General features: G+C 48.7%; 2 protein-coding genes across 2 annotated transcripts in view; both read left to right on the top strand.

Annotated features, from left to right (window-relative positions):
* LOC309361165 (BCL-6 corepressor-like protein 1) overlaps positions 1–16,228 on the top strand; it is a 126,364-nt gene extending 110,136 nt beyond the window's left edge. Inside the window, 2 exon segments of the mRNA XM_081896134.1 lie at positions 14,161–14,311; positions 15,626–16,228. Coding sequence (XP_081752260.1) covers positions 14,161–14,311; positions 15,626–15,908 — 434 coding nt within the window. The 3' untranslated portion in view covers positions 15,909–16,228.
* Positions 1–24,153, top strand: part of LOC309361218 (uncharacterized protein) — a gene marked incomplete at its 3' end in the record, with an annotated part of 424,120 nt that overhangs the window by 274,460 nt on the left and 125,507 nt on the right. The window lies entirely within an intron of this gene.

The raw sequence follows: 24,153 nt of genomic DNA, 5'->3' as shown, positions 1-24,153 counted from the left end.
GGAACCCCCGAAAGGAGCTGCTGTCGTCGTCCGTGGACTCAAACCCCGCTTCCCACCTGCTCCAATTTCTTACGGGCGGGACTTCCCAATCTGACTCCTCCTCTCCTGACGATTCTCCTCCTTCCTCCTGGGAAGCCGGAAAACCCACGAAATCCTCCTCCTCCTCATCGGTGGTGGCAAATTGCTCCTCCCAGAATCTCTCAAGGGGTTTGGGCTTCCTCGGATACCTGTTGTGGAACTCTTCCACCAGATATCCATCATCTATTTCCCCTGCAGGCACCCACGTGTTTTCTGACTCGGGTTCCCCCTCCCAAGCCACTAGGTACTCCACCTGCCGCCCTCGCCAGCGCGAATCCAGGATCTCCATTACCTCGTGGTGGCGTTCCCTCTCTTCCATTAGTGGGTGGGTGAGCCCTTCCCCTCCTGCCTCTCGGACCCTCCGCTCCCCTCTGTACGGTGAGAGCAGCGACCTATGATATACCGGGTGGATCTTCATGCTGTCTGGCAACTTGAGCCGGAACGCCACCGGGTTCACTTGGTGGGTCACCTCAAATGGTCCCAGCCGTTTTGGCCTCAGTTTCTTACACCCGCCCTTGAAGGGTAAGCCTTGTGTGGATAACCACATTCGGTCCCCCACCCTAATGGTCTCCCCTTCCCGGCGACGTTTGTCTGCTTGTCTCTTGTACACTTCCTTGGCCCTATCCAGGTTCATCTTAAGCTGCTGGTGCAGAGCTTCCATTTCTTCCACAAACTGCTCTGCGGTGGGCACGCTCCACCCTTCCTCCCCTCTCCCAGGAAAAGCCCTGGGGTGCAACCCATAATTAGTCATGAATGGGCTCATCCCCGTGGACATATGCTCAGCGTTGTTATACGCAAACTCCGCTAGTGCTAGCTTCTCTACCCAATCGTTCTGTCTCTCGTTGACGTAGCAGCGTAGATATTGCTGTAAAATGCTGTTCGCCCTCTCTGCTTGCCCGTTGGTCTCCGGGTGTCTCACCGTCGAGAATCCCACTTCCACCTGCAATAAGCTCATGAGTTTCCTCCAGAACCTCGAGGTAAATTGTTTCCCCCGGTCGGAGAAAACCCTCGACGGAGCCCCATGCAACCTGAAGATGTGATCCACAAACAACCGGGCGGTTTCCTCGGCCGTTACTGCATGTGAGCACGCTATAAAATGGCACATTTTGGTTAGCAGATCTACTACTACCATGACTGCTGTCTTCCCTCTAGATTTGGGTAAATCGGTCATGAAATCGATCGACACTTCCCCCCATGGTCTTCCCGGTGTGGGTAAGGGCTCCAGTAACCCCGCCGGGGCCGCTCTCTCTCCCTTGGCCCGTTGGCAGCGGTCACACCCCCGTACATACTCTCGTACATCTTCCCTCACCCTTGGCCACCAGAATTGCCTCATAACCAGTAACATGGTTTTGCGTTGCCCAAAGTGCCCCGCTGTTGGGTTGTCATGAAGCTGTCTGAGAACCCTTTCTCGCAGGGCTTCCCCGGGCACATACATTGCTCCCCTGTAATACAGCAGTCCTTCCCTCTCCTCAAAGCCTCCCTGATCTCCCCCCGTTCCCCTGAGTTCCCTGATTCTGGTTTGGGCGAATTCGTCCTGGCGAATCAGCTCGGTTAGTTCTCGTTTCCCAACCAACGCTCCCCCGCAAACCCATCGTTCCTCAGGGAACACGTGTCGAGCTTGCGGCGGTCCTTCTCCTTCCATATACTCGGGCTTCCGTGAAAGCGCGTCTACCCTCACGTTCTCTTCCCCCGGCATGTACTTGATCTCAAAGTTGAACTTGGAGAACTCCTGTGCCCATCGAATCTGTCTCTGGTTGAGCACTTGAGCTGTTCTCCAATATTCCAGGTTCTTATGATCCGTGCAAACCTGAATCTTGTGCTATGCCCCTATTAGGAGATGTCTCCACTGTCGAAACGCTGCATAAATAGCTAACAGTTCGCGATCATAAACCGTGTAGTTATGCTCCGATTTGTTCAGTTTCTGTGAGAAGAAGGCGCACGGCCTCCAGGTGTGTTGGCTCCGTCCCGGCTGTAGCAACACTGCTCCAATAGCTCTGTCTGATGCGTCGGTCTCCAGCCTCATCGGCTTCTGCAGATCCACGTGCAGGAGCTGTTCCTCCGAGGCGAACGCCTTCTTTAGGTTTTTGAAGGAACTTTGGGCACTTTCCGTCCAGACGAACTTCTTGCTACTGAGACAATCCGTGATGGGTGCGGTCAAGTGGGCGAAGTTCTTGATGAACTTCCGGTAGAAGTTGCTAAACCCGAGGAACCTCTGCACATCCTTCCGGGTCTTAGGGGCCTTCCATTCCAGCACTGCCTGCACCTTGCCAGGGGCCATGGCAAGTCCTTTGTCCGACAACTTGTATCCCAGGAATTCCACCTCACTGGCGTGAAATTGGCACTTTTCCAGCTTGACCCACAATTGGTGCTCTAGTAGCCTCTTCAGCACTTCCCTGACGTCCTGGACATGCTGCTTTTCATTGTCCGAATAGATCAGTACGTCGTCCAGAAATGCTACACAGTTTTTGTACAGCAGGGGTCCCAGCACATGGTGCATGAAGCTTTGAAAACGGGCTGAGCCCGATTGTAATCCAAATGACATGACTAGGTACTCAAAGGCCCCTAGGGGGGTGAACATGGTGGTTTTCCATTCGTCCCCCTTCCTTATTCTAATCAGATTGTATGCTCCCCGGAGGTCCAGCTTGGTGAAGATCTTGCCCTTCCTCACCTTAGTCAGAATATCATCAATTCTGGGCATTGGAAAGGTCACGGGTTCCGATACAAGGTTTAATTTTCGAAAGTCCACTACCAGCCTCGGCTGATCCGTGTTTTTCTTGTCCACAAAAAACACAGGGTTTCCCCCCACTGCCTTAGATTCCCTTATGAACCCCCTCTTAAGGTTTTTGTCAATAAAGTCTCGCAACTCCTGCATCTCTCTGTCCGACATGGCATACAGCTTACCCACCGGTAGCTGCACCCCAGGGAGCAGGTTGATCTGGCAGTCGAAGGGCCTATGTGGCGGCAGCTTGTCTGCTTCCCTCTCGCTGAAGACTTTCTGTAAATCTGCGTACTGTGGTGGCACGTCCGCTCTCTGCTTCAGTGTAGTTGCTGCCACTCTGGCCAACCTCACCCTGGGTTTCACCCCCCTAGACAGTGTTCCAAACAGTGTGCTGACCCGAAGGTGACTGTCCGTTGGTGGATCATGTACCACTGGATCATGTAGCACTAGCCAGCTCATGCCCAGTATTATCGGGGGTCCCGCCAGTGTGGCCACGTGAAAGGCAATGGTCTCTGTGTGCCTGGATGCACTCATTCTCATAGGTGGGGTTTGATGTGTCACTTCCCCTCCCAGCAGCTCCCTGCCATCTATCGTGGTCACTTGGAGCGGGAAATCAAGTGGCAGCAGGTGGATCTGGTGCTCCAATGCAAACTCCTTACTAAAAAAATTACAGGAGCTGCCTGAGTCCAGCATTGCTTTCACCTTGACTGGGTGTCCATTTGGGAGTTCTAGCACCACCTCTATCGCTATAGAAACCTTGGGTGGGTCCGGTTGGGGCACTTCTGTTATCTGTTTGCTTGGCTGCTGCGCCCCCCTGTGGGCAGTCAAGCGCTGGCGTTTCCCTGCACCTTTTCCTCTGCCCCCTCCTCCTCGCTTCCAGCGGCTCCCACAATCCCTTGCCAAGCCTTTCTTTGAGGACAGACCCTGGCAAAGTGTCCTGGCCGTTGGCTGAGGAAACACTTCTTGGTGCTTTTCCCAGCCTTTCCCTCCCTTTTGCCTCCTTGGTTGGCGCCAGAAACCTCGCGCGCCCGCGCTCCATCGATTTCCATTGGCACTACGTCATCGGCAGGCAGCTTAGGCATCTCTGGAATGCGGTAGTCAGAGTGGCGCTCTCCCCTCCCTTCCCGCCTTTCCAAAGCGCGCGCTTCTTGGCGCGCGCCTATCGCCAGCGCTGCTTTTGTCAGCTGATCCATAGTCTCCGGGCGGGGCGCGCTGGAGAGCTCATCTTTAACGGTTGGGGACAACCCCTCCTCAAACAGCATCCGTATGGGAGGGCTATCTAGATCCCATTCGAGCCGGTGTATTAGCATCGCATAGCGGGACCAGTAGTCTCTCACGGAAAGTTCCCCCTGCTTGCATCTCAGCAGCTCCCTTTGGTTCACGCTCTCCCCCAATTGGCTAGAATACATTGCGTCCATTGCCTGAAGAAACTTCCGAACGTCCTTCATGGCGGGGTTCTGCGAGGCCATTAGGGGTCTAACCCATTCCCTCGCGCTGCCCTCAAGGTGCCCCACGATATACGCCACCTGCGCTGCCTCGTCAGCAAAGTCATCATGCTGTAGCTGCAAGGCGTACTCTATTTCTGTTCGGAATCCATTATATTTCTGGGTATCCCCCCAAATTTGTGTACGAGTCCTGGCACCTTCTTTGCCACTGGGGTGGGTCTAACCTGCGCGTCCTGGGTGCGCCTCTCGTCCAGCCGCGCCATCAGCAGTGCTACATGCCGTTCCAGCTCCTGGTTCCTCTTTAGTAGGTCCTGCGCCCCCGCAGCTGGCTCCGCTGCCCCGGCGCCTCCAGTCTGGCTCATGTTTCCACTGCTTGCACACAAGTAACAGCAGGGACTCTCGGATTGCTGTAATGGTTGTGAGGGGTTACTTGTGCGTAACCTTACTTCAGTTCAGTTAGTTTGCTTACCCCAACCATGCTTAGGGTCGGAGCTCGCCCTCCGTGACCTGTTAGTCACTTGCAGAATCCGAGAGTGGGCGTCTCTTGAACCTCTTCCAGCATAAAAGCTGTTTGACCCCGAGTCTCCTCCTATGTTCTCTGCGCGGAACGCGTCTGCGCAAGTAAGGGGAAGGCAGGGGCGTCCCAGTGCTCTCTCCACTAGTGTCGGGGGAAGGGTCTTGGAGCCCTGTCACCAATTCCTCCAACTCCCTCTCTTCTCTATGGGTGTTACGCTGAAATCCTTCCCCCCTGCTCGTCCCCTCTCCGGCATCGCTGGGTAGCCCTGCCTCCGTTTCTCGCTCTGATGGCAGTTCCCTGACACATACATATGTATTGCAATCACCAAAAGAAACCTTAGCAAGGTTTAAAGAGTTTTGTGATAAGGTTAAGACTGTTCATGATGCTAATATTGTTTATCTTTTCAGAGATGAAAAGCCAATTTTTCTTTCACAGGATTTTCAGGATTTCCTGGAGAAACGAGGGATAGAGCATAAGATTGCTGTATCTGAAGCTTCATGAAACAAGAGTGTGTATGTAAAGGTGAACAAAGAGTTGCAAAATGGCATGAGAGCGCAATTGCTGAGTTCACATTTGCAATATGAGTTCTGGGCTGAATCTTTATCCTCTTTTTGTCGCACTTGGGTGAGAAAGGTTTCAAAACGTATGGAAAGTTCTCCTTTTGAGAAGCTCTTCCACAAGGAAACCTTCTGCAACACATTTTAAGGTTTTTGGATCTCACGTCCATACAGAAACTCCACAAGGGGTCAGAAATGCCAGAGGCATTTTTGTCGGTTATGAAAAGGGTCTCTACAGAGTAATTTTGTCTGAATCTGGTCAGGTGATTCTCACAAAATATCTAGAGAGCACTCCGAGACAGGAGAGAGAGGTTCTCCACACATTTCCCACTGATGGCAATGCAGATGAGTACTCTGATACTGAGAGTGACAGAGAGAGCTCAGAGAGTTCTGCTGACACAGTCATTGAGAGGGGTTCACACACAATGTCTAGTGCTTCACAGGTTAAGACTGAACTAGAATTGACTGAACCACTGTTTACTGTTGGGAGTGGTTCTCCAAAAAGTCCAGAGGAAGAACCAGTCAGCAAGGAAGATCTGCATGTTGGAGATAAGCAGTGTCCCGTGCACAGCGGAATGATGAAAAGTACGTGCCAACATACTCTATATTGCTTTATTTACATTTCAAAGCTGGTAAGTTACAGAAAAACATGTTGCCTCTGCCGGAGCAGAAAATGCATCCTCTCTCCTCTAAAGCACGGAGAGAATCACAAACTGAAACTGCAAAGAACAGTGATAAACAGGAAACCAGTGTACGTCACATCCAGTCTCCGTTCCCGTGAGAAACCCAACAGTGCATTTACTGTGGAATGTAAACAACCTGTCTCGTGACAAGCACTTCGCTGCACAGAGAAGAAAGCAGAAACCAACATCCTCCCCCTTTCTGTGAACATCTCTGGGCAGCGTGTTCGTACAATATCAGTACAAACCCAACTTCTGCACATAGGTACAGTGTTGATCCCTTGATACAATCTTGGACAATACATCAGCAGGAATTTCATTACCTGGCATATAGGACACCGTTACGAGTCCCTTCTGAATACATTCCCTAGCATGTTGCAACTTCAATTGCAAGTGCTTCGTGCTTTGCTTACAACCTTCAGAATTCAGCAAAGCCAAACATGCTTTGTTGTCCTGGTAAACCTGGATTGGACATTTGACAGGAATTTTCATGTCTTTGGACAATTGTAACAACCATTCACAATCCTTAAGTGAATAAGACAGTGCATTCAGTTCAGCTTCACAAGTACTTAAGCTAACTGTTGTTTGCTTCTTGCATGACCAATCAAATAGACCCTGATTGTACATGTAGCAAACTCCAGACGTACTTTTCCTGTCTGTAGTGTCACTTCCAAAACTTGCATCTGCAAATATCTCAAGACCACCAGACTTCTGATTGTTAAATCTCAGTCTGTAATGCATAGTGCCTTTCAAATACCGTGCTATGCGTTTCAGAGCTTTCCAATCCTTAACAGTGGGATTGTTGACTTGTCTGCTTAGCAAATTACAGCTAACAGCAATGTCTGGTCTTGAACATCTGGCAATGAAGTTTAGTTTGCCTAGCACACTTCTGTACAGTGTAGTGTCAGAAAATGCTTCTTCAGTGTCATCTACCTGATAACCTGTTGTCATCGGTGTGTCTACAGGGTTAGCATCCATCAGGTTTAGTTTGCTTAACACATCAGCAATTTTCCGTGACTGGTGTATTAGAATGTTACCATCTTGATCTCTCTCTATTTCCAGAGATAGGTAGTTGTTTACCTCACCAAGATCTTTCATGTCAAAGTGCTCTTTCAGTTGAGCTAGGGTGTTACTGTACATTGTGACATCTTTCCAAAAGAATAAAAGATCATCAACATAAAACAAACAATACAGTTTCTTTTGCCCCTCCTCTTTGACAAATACACATGGATCAGCTTTCCCTTGCTGAAAACCTAGAGAAAACAATACTTCAGTGAGTTTTGTGTGCCAACACCGTGCACTTTGTTTGAGACCATAAAGGGATTTCTTCAGAGCACAAACAAATCCCTGTTTTACCTGTACGCCATCAGGTGGAAGCATATAAAGTGATTCATCTAGAGATCTGTACAGAAAAGCTGTATTTACATCATGGTGACTAATGTGTAGATTTTCCTCTGCAGCTAGCTTGAGCATAAGCCTAATGCTTTCATACCTCACTGTGGGTGAATAGGTTTCGTGATGGTCTTCACCTGGTACCTGTGCAAAACCTCTGGCTACCAATCTGGCTTTGTGTCTGAGTATCTTGCCATTTTGATCAGTCTTCGCTTTGAAGACCCATTTGCTTCCAAGCAATTTCATTCCTGGAACTATTGGAACTAGGTCCCATGTTTTGTTCCTTTCCAAGGAATCAAGCTCAGCCTTCATGGCATTTAACCATGGCTCAGCTTCCTTTGAATCCAAATCCTGGATTTCTTGGAAACTTGAAGGTTCAAAAACCTTCTTGGAGCTTTTAACAGCTGTTACTGCTATCTTAGCAAACTCATCAGCAAATCTCTTTGGAGGTCTGCCTTTTGTGGCTCTCTGTGACCTACGAATTAGCCTTAAGTCTTCAACACTCTCCTCTTCCTTCTTAGGAGAAAAACGACCTATTGTGAACAATGGTTCCTCCAATTCTTGATCAGAGCTTTCAGAGGGTCGCATAGAGGCTTTCGCACTCTTGAAATCCTCTGAATCACCCGATTCAGTTTCAGACTCAGAATCAGAACCTTCATCAGTGGGTGTGGGTTGTTGCGGTTGCTTTTGACTATCCTCAGTCTCATCACTGTCATCAGGATAACATTGGAAAATTCCCACATTTTCCCCCCACTTGGCATTGTACTCAACACTTCTTGTGAGCTTAATTGTCTTAGAGTCAGTCATCATTATTCTGTAAGACCCTTTCTGATAACCTAGAAAGATACCATGCAATCCACGCTTGTCTAACTTGGAGTTTTGTGGTGAGTGAACCCACATGTCAGAACCAAAAATTTTCATGTGTTTGATGTAGGGCTTCTTGCCAAACATCTTCTCATAGGGGGTACAACCAATCGCTGAAGATAACCTGCGATTATAACTGTAAGTGAAACATGAGAGAGCTTCGGCCCAATAACTCTCTGGAAGATTTGCATCATGCAGCAAGGTTTTTAACCCTTGAAGCAATGTCTGATTTGCTCGTTCCGCAAGTCCATTCTGCCATGGCGAGCGAGGACTAGACAAATCGTGTTGAATTACTTTCTCAGTCAGAAAAGCTTCAAACTGCTGAGAAGTGAATTCTCCCCCCCGGTCAGTGAAAAGAATCTTTATCTTCTTACCATGCACATTTTCCAACCAAGCACAGAATTCCTTGAACCTTGGAAAAGCCTCTGATTTCTGCTTGAGATTGTACACATAAATATACCTGGAAAATGCATCAATGAGAACCATGAAGTACCTATTTCCACCCAAAGAGGGCGCTAGTGGTCCAACCAAATCAGCATGCATAACTTGGTATGGTTCTGTAGCTTGCCTACTAGACACCTTACCTTTCGCAGCCGTTTTCACCTTGTTTGCTGCGCATGCTTTGCACTTCATGTGGTACCTGCAGGGTTTAATAGTCATACCTTCAACCAAGGCAGGCATTTTAGATACTGCTTCAAAATGCAAATGACCAAATTTTCGATGAAAATCATGAATACATTCTGCATGCAAACTTTTGTTAGAACCTGCAATGCAACAAGTGTCATCCTGCACAACATCATCATAATACAAAACATACAAACGACCAACAAATTCAGCATGCAATACATAATCATTTTTCTTTGTGATGATGCACCTTTTGTTCTTAAAGGAAACGTCAATGTTCCGCTCATTCAGCTGTCCAACGCTGAGCAGATTATGTTTGGCATCCGGCACATAAAGCACATTCTGTATCGATAAGTCCAAACTGTGAAGAACAACAGTTCCGTAGCCTTTACTGGGGATTGTGTGGTCATCCGCCTGGTGAATCGCACCTTCCTGCGGTGTAAAAGACACGAACAGTCGCTTATCGTTGCACATGTGGTGCGTTGCCGCTGAATCAACAACGAAGAAAGATCTAGACGTCTTCTGGACCTCTGCAACCTCTGCAACCTTTGTAACCTTTGGAGCGTAGCGTGAGACCATTGCCTTGTGCTGCGTTGTCCTGGACACCGGACCTTTGCCTTTGCTCTGGCCTTTTCCACGCGATGAGCTTTCGCTGCGCTGCTCTGTCTTGGCCCTGGGATATTTGCATTCCCTCTTCATATGGCCTAGACGTCCACACGAGTAGCATTTCACTGCCTTCAAAGCTTTGGCGCCATCTGGTGGTTCCACTGCACTATGGGATGACGTCTGTGAAGACTCCCCCTTTCCCATGCAGCCAGCACCCCGGCGATCTGCTTCATTCTGAATCATGGCAGTATCACAGGCTACTGTGAGTTGAGCATTTGGCTGATTAGTGGTATCAAATTCCCCACTTGCCTCACCCAGCCTTGTGCAGCTAGCCATCATGACTCTGGCATTAGCCTCCTGCATCATCTCTGCTGCTGTAAATCAAGCTGCTTTAATCCAAAGGCAAATTCAAAACAGCCTCTGCTTGTGAGCCTGAGCCACTTGCTTATCTGCAGCTGCTTGAAACCTCATTCCAAAGGCAAGTTCATAAGCGAAAGTTCTAAAGTGCTTTCTCTATGCTGCCTTAAATTCTTGCTGCGTCACACTTGCAGCTGCTTTGCTTCAAGAGCACCTTTAAAAGGTTACTTTCGATTTCCCCCAGCATAGGAAAGTGTTGCTTTTAGCCATTTGCCTGTGCCTCGGCAAAACCGGCTATAAAAGTTCAAAGTCTAGCCATAAAGCCATTAATTAGAAGCTGGCAGGCTGCCCGGAGCAGTAGCACATACCTCACATCAATCATTTTGTCGCGCAGAGCAGAGCAGATACCGTGCGATCCGTCCCTCTGCCGCTGTTCCGATCCTCTGCCGGCACTCCCGTTTCTTTGCTCCTTTGTTCCTTTGCCAGGAGCCCGACTTCTGGAGTCCATTCTCAAAACACTGCGTTTTTCTGGGCCCAGAACCAAATGTTGGAGATGAGCAGTGTCCCGTGCACAGCGGAATGATGAAAAGTACGTGCCAACATACTCTATATTGCTTTATTTACATTTCAAAGCTGGTAAGTTACAGAAAAACATGTTGCCTCTGCCGGAGCAGAAAAAGGCATCCTCTCTCCTCTAAAGCACGGAGAGAATCACAAACTGAAACTGCAAAGAACAGTGATAAACAGGAAACCAGTGTACGTCACATCCAGTCTCCGTTCCCGTGAGAAACCCAACAGTGCATTTACTGTGGAATGTAAACAACCTGTCTCGTGACAAGCACTTCGCTGCACAGAGAAGAAAGCAGAAACCAACAATACGCAGGTCTGAGAGAATGACAAAGGGCATACCACCCAAGAGTTATTCTCAAGAGTTTGCTAACTCAGCTGTTGCATGTGTTACCATTGTTGACAACTCAAGCCAGGTTAAAGGTATGTCTAAGTCAAAGACAAAGACACAACTGGGAGTTGCAAAATGTAACACTACCTTCCCTAGCCAAGGCAATGTAGAAGCACTCATTCCTTGGAAAACAGACAACCAGAGAGTTACACTGGTGAAACCAGTGGCGGGTAGTTCCAAAGGTGGAACTGAAACAACAGGGGATTGTTACGTGTATAACAACTGTTTGTTTTCTTCTCTGGATCAAGCTTTGTTCGCAGCTAACGTTGAATCATATGGGGGAGTATTTTGGGATATGAGTACAACGCAGCTGCAAACAAGCAGCTCGATGTTTACATCACATGATGTGGCTAGTCCTGGGAAAGAATGTACCAGGCAGTTTACAGGGATTTTTTCTGTGTCTAATATGAGACCTTCCTGTTGCATGTGTGAAGGAAGTCTTAGTCAGTTGCTTGGAGGAGACTGAACTGAACGGACATGTTTTTGTACAGATGTAAAGTCAGAAATAAACCGTAGAAATGTAATAGACTTTCTGACTATCTTCTTTCTCCTGCTGGTATGCAGGGGGAGAAGGGGGTGTGCATCTTCCATGCTGGGGGATGACGCCTATCAAGACCTCTCTGGACTGCCGTGATACCAGCCGGAGTAGGTCACCGGAGACAAGCCCCGGGAGCCGCAGAAAGGGGCCAGCCTCTCCCGAGGGGGCATGCTTTCCAACAGGAACAGCGTCAGTCAATTAGCGACACGAGCCTCAGAGACATTCCAAGGCCCGTGCACACCCTTTCAGCAGAGTCTCCACAACGGAAGATGCAGACAGAAGAGCTTATTTACAGCTTCATTCAACGTAGATCAGAACAAAGGAAAAACATGACTGCTTGCCTCCGTGTCCAGGAAAACAGCCAGAACAAAAGCTATATACAAAACAGAAGTTCCCAGCGAGAGCTGGAATGAAATGGGGGGGCCACTAGGGGCGCATTGGAAGATGGCCGACAATAACATCTCTCCGGCCCACACGAGGTAATTAAGAGGCTGTTATGGGAGTATGCAGCCTCCCTTGTTGCCCCAAGGGAATGGGGAACACTGCCCATGCCTGCTGTGCCCATAAATCACCCCCGGATTCGAAAGAAGGGGGTGAGGGCACTAGGCAGAATGCCCTTGTGTGGACTCCGGCTCTCCTGGACGCTGTCTCTGATCGCGCACTAGCTGCAGCAAATTGGAAATAAACAATTAGAAAGAAGCAAATGCATATATTTCAAGTGAAGAACGAGAGTGAATACTGCTAATTGAAGGGACCTCTGTGAAAGAAGAGCAACGGGTTGGATCAACAGGAATATATCATGAAGAATACATCAAAGGCTTGGAATGTCGGCAGCAGGACTGGATGGGGGGGAACTCTTTTTATTTTCTTCAAAGTGATTAACCAATAACCCCTCCTCAAGATAGAACCGTTGCTTAACTGATCCAAGCAGGATGATTAAGAACTGTGTGGAAATGAATTCTAACCAAAAGTTTGCTTTACGGAGATTGAGAAAAGAACAAGAGCTTTTGGAATGACGCAGCAATAAAAAACAGAGTCGCCATGTTGGCTGGTTTTGTCGAAAGATTTACGACCGGGAGGAGGAATGGACTTGTTTTCATACTGGATTCCTAGAGAACCTCCTCAAAGGACTGAGAAGGGAGTGACAGACTAGTGAAGATTAACGACGGTAAGAGCGTTTTTATTTATGGAAGCGATGATATACGGAAGCTGTCTGATATGGCTCTTGGATGAACGGAAAAAACCTACACAGGATTACAATTTGTCTTAACCCGCTTGTGGAGACCATCAGAGGTCACAAAGAGAAAGGAAAAATATATGAAAACAACAAGAAGAGATGTGGAAAACAACAAGAAACAACAATAAAGGATTGGATAGAACTGTGAACATTATTTGGACAGATTTGTGGACTTGAAAGCAGCAGCAAGAAGATGATTGGATCCCCTTTGGAACTTGAAATATGGGTACCCCCAACAAAAAATTAAAATTTGGCTTTGTAATTTGGAATTTATGTGATTTGATTTGATTTGATTTGATTGGTTGGTTAATAAAAATTATTATTTTTTTAAAAAAGAGAGAGAGCTGGAACGAAACAGGCATGTGATACACAACAATCATGCCTGACCATTTAAGGTGGAACGGAACTATATCCTAACAGTTTCCTCCATTCTTTGATCCTTTGCTGGTGCCTTCCCTTCTTCAGCCTAGGCAGGGACAGGGAACCTGTGGCCTTCCAGGTGCTGTTTGACTTCCGCTTCTGTCATCCCTAACTGTTTGCTTGGACTGATGGGAGTTGGGAGTCCAGCATCATCTGGAGGGCCACAGGTTCCCTGTCCTTGCCCTAATGGCAGCTCTGGGCAAGCAGTAGGCAGCAAGAGATGGGTGACTTTTGGCATACCTTGTGCCAGAATTCCAGCCATTCTCTGTGGGAGAAAAGAGCCTGCTGCTCCTGTGCCTCAGGAAGTTGGCCTCTCCCATCCTGAGAGTGGAGAGAGTGGGGAAATGAGAGGCAGTATGTATCTAAGACTGTTTGTACTCTCTGTTTAAATGTGGGAAAGAGGAACCCAGCATTTTTGCATCCATGCAGTCCAGAACAGTTGAAATTTGTGCCTGCCAAAAGTAGCCTCCCCTCACCTGGTGCCTTCTAGATGCTACATGGTCCCAGTTCCCATCAACCCCAGCCAGCACTGCTGACAGTCATGAGTAATGGGAGTTGTAGTCTAAAAACAACTGGAGGGCACCACATTGGAGAAGGTAGCTCTAAAGGACAAGGATTGAGCACTGTGCATAAGTTCCCTTATTATGCACAATTTATTCCACTATTTGGGTTTTTGTGTGTGTGTCTGTCATTTATTCTACCTTTGCTGATCCTGGGAGGGGCTGATGAGCTATGCACCCCAACCCCTGGAAATCTTACATTCCGACTTCTGAAACATCAGGAGACTCAGCTTACTAGCACTGCCAGATGCTTCTCTGCACCTAAAAAGGCTAGATGCATGGGGTTTTTCAAAACAGGAGCTGTCATTCTTGCAGAGCTACATTCCTCACCCAGCCTGAGCCATCTGCACTCCTGTAGCATTGCACCATAATACAGCCCCATAGTGGTCTCTAAATTTCTATCGGCTTCTGCCAGGTGTTCCTCCAGGCATCTACATGCTGGGCTTTTTTTTGCAGCCCATGGTTGGGTTGCTATGGTGATGGCTGTCCAGCAAGTGAACTGGGCACAGGGAAGGCTAGGGAGCAAGCTTGTGCGTGCAGAGTTCTTTGAGCCCGTGGCATTTCCCCTCTCTCACTTCCCTCTCCATTTCCCGTATCCCTTGTTTCAGAGGGGAAAGAGAAAATTGGCTGTGACCTTCTGCTCAACCCTCCCGGGAGCTCTGATCAGGACGATGAGCAGGACTCGGGCCACCTCATGTTTGAGTTTTCCAACAAGCCGTTGCTCCCCTGCTACAACCTGGAAGTGTCTGTCTCCCATGGGTGAGTAATGGCGGCAGCTCCTTGTTGGGAGCGCTTGGGGAGCTTTTGAGAACGGGCCAAATTGTACCACCCCACTACTCCCTGGGAGAAAGAGGAGTCTGAAGGCCAGTGCCATTGGAAGGTGGTGAGCAGGAGGGAAAGAATGACGGGTCTGTTGCAGACAACAGCTTTTGAGAGCCTTGGAGAAAGGATGAGGAGACATGCATTTGCTTGCAAGTCAGCTTTCCCTTTCCTTCTCCAGCTCACACAGGCACAGCAAGGTTTTGCCAGCTTCTCCTTCTCCTTCTCAAGGAGGGGAGGGGCATTCAGAGAGCCTGCTGTGACAAATGAGAGACTGGCAAACCATGACAAAATAACAGGCTTGGGGGGGTATATGATGCCTATTCTGCATATTAAGCATGGAAGTGGTGGGAGCTCCGTGGTTCCAAAAGGATGGGGGTGAAGGCAGGCAGGGTCGTGGCCAAGATCCTGCATCTGCAAAAGCACCATTCCAAACTGCTGGTGCTGCAGTCATTACAATACTGTGACCCAGATAAAGGATGCAAAGGAAGCAGATCTCAGAATGTCTTGTGCTTTTGCATCATTGGTTCTGTTTTTTATTAGGCAGAAGCTGGGGGAGGGATGGGGGAGGGCCGCACAGCACAGAGACAAGCTACCCACTACCTGACCCAAGTCCTGCCTCCCCCCTCCTCTGTCCAGCCAACTGCTGAGATGTCAGTAGGGACAGGCTGCAGTGTATTCAAGCATAATGGGCACCCATGAGGGTTAGAAGCATGGTGTTCAAAAACTAAGCACTACCATCCTTTTCACTTACTTGCACCAGGCAGTTGTAGCCGTGGGTAATATGAGGTGGGTGCTAACGGCTGGGGAGAGAGGATGCGTGGAGTTGCAGCGTGAGCACTTTTTAAGCTAGCAGGACCAGTGGTCAGGGATGATGGCAATCATAGCCCCAAAACAGCTGGATACCCACGTTTGGGGAAACACGGCACTAGAAGATAGGGCAGTTGCTCTGAGTACATTAGGGATGGGGAACATGTGGCCCCCTAGATGTCATTGAGCTCCAACTCCTGTTGGCCCCAGCCAGTTTGGCCAGTGGGAAGAATAATGGCAGTTGTGATCTAGCAACATATGGGGAAAATGGGCTTCCATCAAGATGGGATGGTGTCACTTATGGGTAGGTTTCAACCCTTGCATTTCAGCTTTTAGAACTTTGACTGTGGGGGTGGGAAGGGGGAGAGTGAAATGGAGAACAGGGGAGGGATGGGCACAGAGAGCATGTCCCTACTGACCACCACGCTTCTCCCCTTTGCCCAGGCCCTGCAACTGGTTCCTCTTCTCAGACATGCTGAAGCGGCTGAAGCTCTCGTCCCACATCTTCCAGGCCCGTTTCCCACACTTTGAGGTGACCACCCTGCCCAAGGTGGAGTTCCAGCGCCAGGTGTTGTTGAGCCAGGTGCTGGCCCCAAAAGAAATCCAGGAGCACATGGCGCCCCCCTTGGCTCTGGGTGCTGCAGAGACGGTGGAGCTGGTGCGCCACGAGCTGGAGCTGGCTCGGCTGCTGGGCTCGGAGGTGATGTTGGAGGCCTGGAGCAGCTGATGGGGGGCTGGGCATTCCCCTCTGTCGGCGTCGGACTGCACTGCAAGGCAATAATCTGGACCAAGGAGAGAAGGTGGCCTTCTCGCGGGCAGGGCTTCTGTCTGCCTGGTCCTCCCTGACGAACTGCAACAGGTGCTCACCGCCTGCCCTCCTACCTTCCCACCAACCCTGATTGTAGGAAGCTGCTGTCCCCTGTGCCCTGGACTCTGCACTCGTTCACCTGCTGCAAGGCCTCGGTGGCTTGGAAGCCTCTCCATGGAACTGCGTCTCTTTCCCCACCCCCAAGCTCTTCGAGAGTATTTATTTAAATTAGTATTTAATTTGTGGTGTTCTTTTTCTTTTTTGTTCTTGGTAAGTCTGTATCACTGTGATTCGGGTGTGTGTGTGTGTGGAGAGACAGGGGACAACTTCCTGCAGCCACCATCGCCTCTGGGATTCCCCTGAGTGACTAAGCTGGGCCTTCCTTTCTCCTGTCCTCCATGAAATAGCGAGAGGGAGGCTATTGTTTCTTCTCCCCCCTCTGTTTTAGAGACACCCAGCTTCTGTTGGGTGAGTAGGAGCCAACCTTCAGTTTCCACAATAAATTATTTGAGGGGCCGCCCCCCCCCCAAAGTTGAGGAGCATAACCATTCAAATGGTGTGTGGTCATCACGTCTTGTGATCAGCTAAGCAATGTGACACCTGCCCCCCCCCCCAGTACTTTATTCAAGTTGGCACCCCTGGTTGGGTGCATTTCCCTCCCTGCCCTTTTTTATCATATTATTTTGTTTCTGATGTCCAGCCAGCCACTTTTCGAAACAGAATGATTACACAGCCGAAGGCACCTGGTGGTCTCAGCTATTTTATTTGTACAGCTCCCACTCCCTCTTTATAATTTCATCCTTGTTCAATCAGTTCGGCTGGCAAGGCAGTACGGTCTTCAACGGGGTGGGGGCAGCAGAGAAAGAGAGAGAGAGAGATCATTTGGAGGGTAGGGGGGCAGGGTGTGGGGGTGTGCGGTACAGTTTTATTGTACAGGTGCTAACAAGGACTGGACAATCACTTCCGGAGGCGGCGCGAAACGGCAATGGCGGTCCTCCTCTCTTGCTGAGGGGGAAGCTCTGCGGAATCGGGTCGTCCGCTACGGCAAAGCGGAGACCCGCACCGAAAAACCACAGGCAGCAAGAGCCTATGGACGTGGGACTCGGCGGGTGCCAAAAGCGACCCCCGAAACGTTGAAGAGACCCCGTAAGGAGCCTCGGATCGTGGAGGGGGTTGCGGCGCTGTGAGTCGATCGCTACTCTGCAGAGTGAAGCCACGCAGCTGCTGTCGGTGAGCGCTGACCTTTTTTCCTTTAAATTCGGAATCAGAAGCTACAACCCGTGAGTAAAGAGGGACTTTTTATAATTGGACCCGTGAGTAAAGAGGGACTTTTTATAATTGTACGCAACAACAGCAGCAAGGATACTTCTCGCGAAACACTGGAAAACTCAAGATTTACCCACACTGGAAGAATGGCAGATGCAACTGATGGACTATATGCAACTGGCTGAGATGACCGGCAGAATCCGAGATCTGGGAGAGGAGACGGTAGAAGAAGATTGGAAAAAATTTAAGATTTATTTGCAAAAACATTGTAAATTGTATGAATGTTAAGCAGGATGCTTGATTATAAACAATTTGGCACCATCAAAATAGATGAAGTGGAGTAGGAACATAAGTTAAAATGTAAGATAAAACAAACTTTCTTTCGGATAACTATTTGGTTAAATTTAACCGATAATCAGACAGTAAGGATGGAAGTAAGGTGATAATTTGCTGGATTAACTTTATAACATGGAAGGTAGGGGTGGGAGGTGCGAGGAGGTCACAAGAAGATGAGAAAATATGTTATGCTATGTTATAACTTTGTTTGTTTGTTACACTATTACTTAAAAATTTCAATAAATATTTTTTTAAAAAAATAACAAGGACTGGACAATCTCTTATTATTTTGGCTCTTCCTCTGCTCTGGGGAGGTTGTTTTGGGTGGTGACATTTTTGTTCTTTTGTGTTGTGTCCCCCCCCTTCCCACTCGGGGAGCTGCATTTCCTTGCACAGCTCCAAAATCAGTTTTCCAAGCAGGCTGCCTCTTCTGGCCTCCTTCCTTGGAAAAAGCAAACAGCGTTCCCTTCTCTCCGCCACCATCTCTCTCTTCCACCAAGGCTTTGGGGCATGTGTTGCAGCTGCTGCAGCTGCTGCTGCTGCTGCTTCTTCTGATTTGTTTTAAGCAACACTTTGGTGTCAAAAAAAACTTATGTACAGAAAAACCTGCATCAGAGCCTCAGTCTCCTGCCTCATTTTTTGGGTCCGGCCTCTTACTTCTGAAGCCTGGTGGATAGGGTGGGGGGTGGGTGGAAAGCAACCCCATCATAGAAGCACTTCTGCTCTGAGGGGAAAACGGATGTTATCTATATGCCGTAATGGCTGCCTCTTCCACCCATTTTTGGCAGTGAGTTGTACAGACTAAAGAAGGCCGTTTACAACTTCCACTTGATGCTTACCTGTACAATAACAGTTGACTTTTGAAAACAGTTTCTTGCCATATCCTTCCCAGGACAAAGCAAGCTGTTGTTGGTTGGGGGAAGAGAGTGCTGAGCTCTTAGTCCCAGTACGGACCAGTAAACCAAGATCAGCAAGGAAGGGAAATGGATTTTGGCTCTGATACTGTTGTCCATCACCTAAACTGTTGAACACGAAGGCATCTTGAAGGACAGTTTTAATTTGAGAGCCTGCATTGTGTTTTTTGAAGGTGCATCATTTAAGCGACTTGCATTTTCCTGACTGGAATTCCCATTCCACTCACCCCTCAGCTAAAGCTGCTGTAATTCCAGTTGTGTAAAACAGGGTGCGAGGAAGTTGAAAGGGTCAGCCTCCACGTACACATTCTCTCCCAGCTCTATCCAAACCCAATGTTCTAATTTCTTTAAAGGAGTCAAGTGCTCTGTTCACACAGCTGGTTTTTTAGGACTTAGCCCCCTTTGCCTCCTCTTTAAACCAGGAGTGGGGAACGTGTGGCCCTCCAGATGTTGGGGAAACTCAGAACACCCCAGCCAGCATGGGCAATGGACAAGGACTCTTGAGAGTCACAGGTTCCTTATACTCACTTTAAACACTACCAGAGTGTCAGGGAACTGCCATCGGAGCCAAGAGTGGAGGTAAGGCTCCCTAGCGATGCAGGAGAAGGGCCCAGCTGGGAGAGAGGGAACACTTCCTCGGAGGAAGGAAATCAGCGTGACACCAGGAAGAAAAGGGAGCCGGGAAGGACTTCGGAGAGATGGCTCCAAGACTCTTCCACAGAGACCAGCAGGGAGAGCCCAGGACCTCCGCTGGCCACACCCACTCTGCGCAGAAAACTTCCGCGCAGGGAGGCTAGGCGGCGACTTGGTGTCAAAGAGCTTTTATGCTGGAAGAAGTTCAGGAAACGCCCACTGACAGATTCTGCCAGTGACTGACACAGCCACGGAGAAAGTGCTGTTCAGCCAGGGAAAAGTTTAGCCAGACAATGTTGCCTAGAGCAGCGGCCACTTATGCACGAGCAACCCCAATTCCCTTTACAGCAATCCGTCAGTCCTTGACGTTGCTTGTGCACAACGACAGGACAGGCAGCATCATGAGTCAAACAGGAGGAGCAGGCGCCGGAGAGGGAGCAGCGGCAGTGCCAAATCTGGAGGAGAGAAACTGAGATTTGGAACGGCAGGTGGCCCTGTTAGCGGCGCGGCTAGATGAAAGGCGGACTCAAGATGCCCAGGGGAAGCCCACCCCCATTGCAAGGAAGGTACCGGGACTGGTGCACAAGTTTGGGGGAAACCCCAGAGATTATAATGCATTCAGGACGGAGGTACAGTACACGCTGGAACTGCAGTATGATGACTTTGCTGATGATGGGGAGAGGGTGGCTTATGTTATCGGGCATCTTCAGGACGCGGCCAGAGAATGGATCCGGCCATCAATGGCAACGCAGAATGCTGCTCTAAAGGACCGTAGGAAATTTTTTGGCGCCATGGATACCATGTTCTCAAGTGAAGTGGAGCAGAGTGTGACGCGCAGGGAACTGATGGCGTGCAAGCAGGGGGGCCAGTCAGTTAGAGAGTACTGGTCGCGTTTTGTGATGCTTATCCACAGACTTGGGTGGGAACTGGGTTCGGAACCCATGCAAATGCTTTTTGAGGAAGGCTTATCCCCCTCGGTGAAGGATGAACTTTCCCGCGCGCCCCGCCCTCAATCGATGGATCAGCTGACTAAAGCTGTGCTTGCGATAGGAGTACGCCAAGAAGCGCGCGCTCTAGAGAAGCGGGAAGGGAGGGGAGAGCGTTGGCATGACAACCGCATTCCTGAAATACCGGAGCAACCTTCCCAGCCAGTGGAACCAATGGAGATTGGGGGAGCGCGCACGCGGGGGGTTTCAAACTCCGACGAAGTTCGAAAGAAGGAGGGAAAGGAGGGGAAAACAACCAAGAAGTGTTTCCTCTGCCAACAGCCAGGACATTTTGCCAGGGTCTGCCCTCAGAGGAAGGCATGGCAAGGAATGGTGGGGGCTGCTGGCTGTGAGGAGGAGGAGGGGGATAAGGAGCAGGGAAAAGCCAACGCTTGGTTGCTGATCTGCGGGCACAGCAGCCAGGCCAGCAACCAGTAAAAGTGCCCAAGCCAGACCCCCCCCAAGCAGCGATAGCCATAGAGGTGGTACTAGAACTCCCTAATGGGCACCCAATCAAGGTGAAGGCACTGCTGGATTCCGGCAGTTCTTGCAATTTTTTTAGCAAGGATTTCGCGCTGGAGCACCAGCTCCACCTTCTGCCTCTAGAGTGTCCCTTACAAGTAACGACCATTGATGGCAGAGAACTCCTGGGAGGAGAAGTGACGCACCAGACTCCCCCCATGAGAATGAGAGTTTCCAGACACACAGAAACCATTGCCTTCCACGTAGCCACACTGGCAGGACCACCAATCATACTGGGGATGAGCTGGCTGGCACTACATGATCCAGTGGTGGCATGGCACCAGCGGACAGTTACTTTTGGGTCAGCTCACTGCTTGGAGCACTGTCACGGGGGGGGGGGGACCCCGAGGATGGCTGTAGCCAGGGTGGCAGGGATGGCGGTGGGGGGAAAAGGGAAGGTACCACCGCAATACGCTGACCTGCAGGAGGTCTTCAGTGAGAAGGAAGCGGATAGACTACCCCCCCATAGGCCCTTTGACTGTCAAATCAACCTACTCCCAGGAGCTCAGCTGCCAGTGGGTAAACTGTATGCCATGTCAGACAGAGAGATGCAGGAGTTGCGGGGGTTTATTGACAAGAACCTGAAAAGAGGTTTCATAAGAGAATCAAGGGCGGTGGGAGGCAGTGAAAGTGCTGTTCAGCCAGGGAAAGGTTTAGCCAGACAATGTTGCCTAGAGCAGCGGCCACTTACGCACGAGCAACCCCAATTCCCTTTACACAGAGTATAATTATCTGCTGCAGAAAAATCTTAAGGCACTTTGCTGGGTTATCCCTCATACCATTCAGCTAAGGTGGGATTTGCTGCAGCAGCATCCTGTCTTTGCAAAAGTCTTCCCTGTCAGTGTTGCGCAAAGGGAAGGACTAGCTGCAGGGGGGCAGGCGGTCTGTTCAACATGGAAGGTTTTGTCCATGGACAGGAAACCTGTGGCCCTTTGGTTGCTGTGGGTGGACTTCAACTCCAAGCACTTCCAGCCAACTTACCCAATGGTCAGCAGCAGCTAAGGTGTCCACAGGTGTTTCCTATCTCCGATCAGCTCCATCATAGCTTAGCTGTACACAAGGTTTCTATTATTCCTGGGAGGAGGATTGGTTTGAAAAATCTGTCCTCCCTAGCTGGGATTATCTCCCACTTTGTCTTCAGCAGTTAGGTTGGCTTTCTAGTCAGGAGTGTTATGTGGGACTGTCGCCTCATTTCCCAGAATCTCCTGGCACGGGCAAAGAACTGAAGGTGGAAAGTCAAGGCACTCTTCTTTGATGCAGGTATTGGGCAGAAGGCACAGGCATTCCTGTGTTTTCCACTCCATCCTGAAGCCCACTCGGAAAGTAAAGTAATTACCTCGTCACCTGTTACTACTCCTTTTCTCCAGCAAGAACTTGGGCTATCTCCTCCATCTTTTTTTGACAACAACCAACTTACAGTAGCAAGATTTCACTCCCTTGCTCTCCTACAGCAAGGGAAAGAGGTGGGTTCTCTCCTCAAAGCAGAGCTTTTACTGGCATATCAGGCTGCTTTCCTGGTGCAGAGAGGAATGCAGCAAGATGGTGAATTTCTGGAACCCCCTGAATTGTGCCTGCTTTGTTTTGTGTTGCAAGTTGTCACTTATGATGCTGGGCTGGGCTCTAGGGGACTAGGGTTCATTCCTCTCCTGTGCCTGCTTTCCCTTTGACATGATACCTGTTCCCTACCCAAGCCTGGGGCATGGAATGCCTGGCTGAAAGGAGATGCTGTTCCAAACTCAAGTGGGATGCACACACAATCCTTGTTGGGCACAACTGTAGTTCCTGGGGGACAAATCTTGTCCTTTAATCTAGAAAAGCATTTATTGGCTATTCACTGGAACAAGGAGGCATGGTCCCTACTCTGTAAGGCAGGGATTGGAAACTTGTGACCTGGCCATACTGCCCAGGGCTGATAGGAGCCAGGAGTCCAACATATGGCCAGTCACAGGTTCCCCATTTCTGTTGGAAGAAAGGATATGCATGCCAGATGATAAACTGCCCAGTAACCTAATCATGGATGTGAGCCTCATTTAAATTTCTCTCTCCTAACTGCTTGGGATCCAAGCTGGGGCCTAGCATGAAGCTGTAGCCAGTTATTATTACATGGTAGACTAGAATCCCCCAATTGTTTCTCTTTTTTTTTTAAAAAAAATATTTTTTATTAACTGGCCAATCACATCAAATTAAATCACATCGCATAAATTCCAAATTACAAAGCCAAATTTTTAAATTTTGTTGGGGGAACCCATACTTCAAGATCCAAAGGGGGATTCAGATCATCTTCTTATTACTGCGTTAATGTCCAAATCAGTCCCAATCAGTCCAGACAAAGTTCATAATTCTATCCAGTCTTATCTTGGTGTTTCCACATCATATCTTGTTCATATAATTTCTCTTTTTCCTTTACGATCTCTTCTGTTAGTCTCCTTAAGCCGATAGCAAGTATAATAATCCTGTGTGGATTTCCCGTTCCTCCACTAAGTCCATATGGTTTCCATATATCTCCTTCGTAGATAACATCACTCTTTCCATCGTAAATTTTGGCATTTGTCGCTCTTAAGTCCCACCGAGGAGTTGATCCACGATATGTAAACAACTCTATTTCTCTCTCTCTCTTTTATAAGATATTTATTAACATTTCATAAGTTATACAAAAACAATAATAAAAAAGAAACACAAACAAAAAGAAATAACAAAAATACAAAACTAAAAACAATTAAAAACCACATAAAATTCCATTCACTTATTTTCTTATAACTTACTTCCCAGACCTCCTCATACCTCCCCATTTGTATTCCAATTCAAATTGTTAATTCAGCAAATCCTCACCATTAATTTTCGCTTAATTTTCAACCTTCCCCCCCCCAATTATCTTAAACATTACAGCTGAAAACCATTTAATTTCTAACCAACATCATTCTAACATCCATTAATTTTACAATATTTCCCTAGATAGTCCTTAAATTTCTTCCAGTCTTCTTCCGCCGACTCTTTTCCCTGGTCTCGGATTCTGCCAGTCATTTCTGCCAGTCCCATATATTCTATCACCTTCATCTGCCATTCTTCCAGAGTGGGTAGATCTTGTGTCTTCCAATACTTTGCGATGAGTATTCTTGCTGCTGTTGTTGCATACATAAAAAATGTTCTGTCCTTCTTTGGCACCAATTGGCCGACCATGCCCAGGAGAAAGGCCTCTGGTTTCTTCAAGAAGGTATATTTAAATACCTTTTTCATTTCATTATAAATCATTTCCCAGAAAGCCTTAATCCTTGGGCACGTCCACCAAAGGTGAAAGAATGTTCCTTCAGTTTCTTTACATTTCCAACATTTATTATCGGGCAAATGGTAGATTTTTGCAAGCTTGACTGGGGTCATGTACCACCTATATATCATTTTCATAATATTCTCCCATCGGCTGGGTGAGGACTGCAGGGCCTGCTCCCTTCCAGGGCCTTTTCCAACTGGCCCAGGGGGGGTGGCCCAAGCCCTCTCTCCCAGCTATAAAGG

This window comes from Podarcis melisellensis (assembly GCF_964234715.1).
Source record: "Podarcis melisellensis genome assembly, chromosome: W".
Classification (NCBI taxonomy): domain Eukaryota; kingdom Metazoa; phylum Chordata; class Lepidosauria; order Squamata; family Lacertidae; genus Podarcis; species Podarcis melisellensis.
The sequence above is the reverse complement of the archived record's forward strand: the minus strand, read 5'-3'. Positions and strand labels throughout refer to the sequence as shown.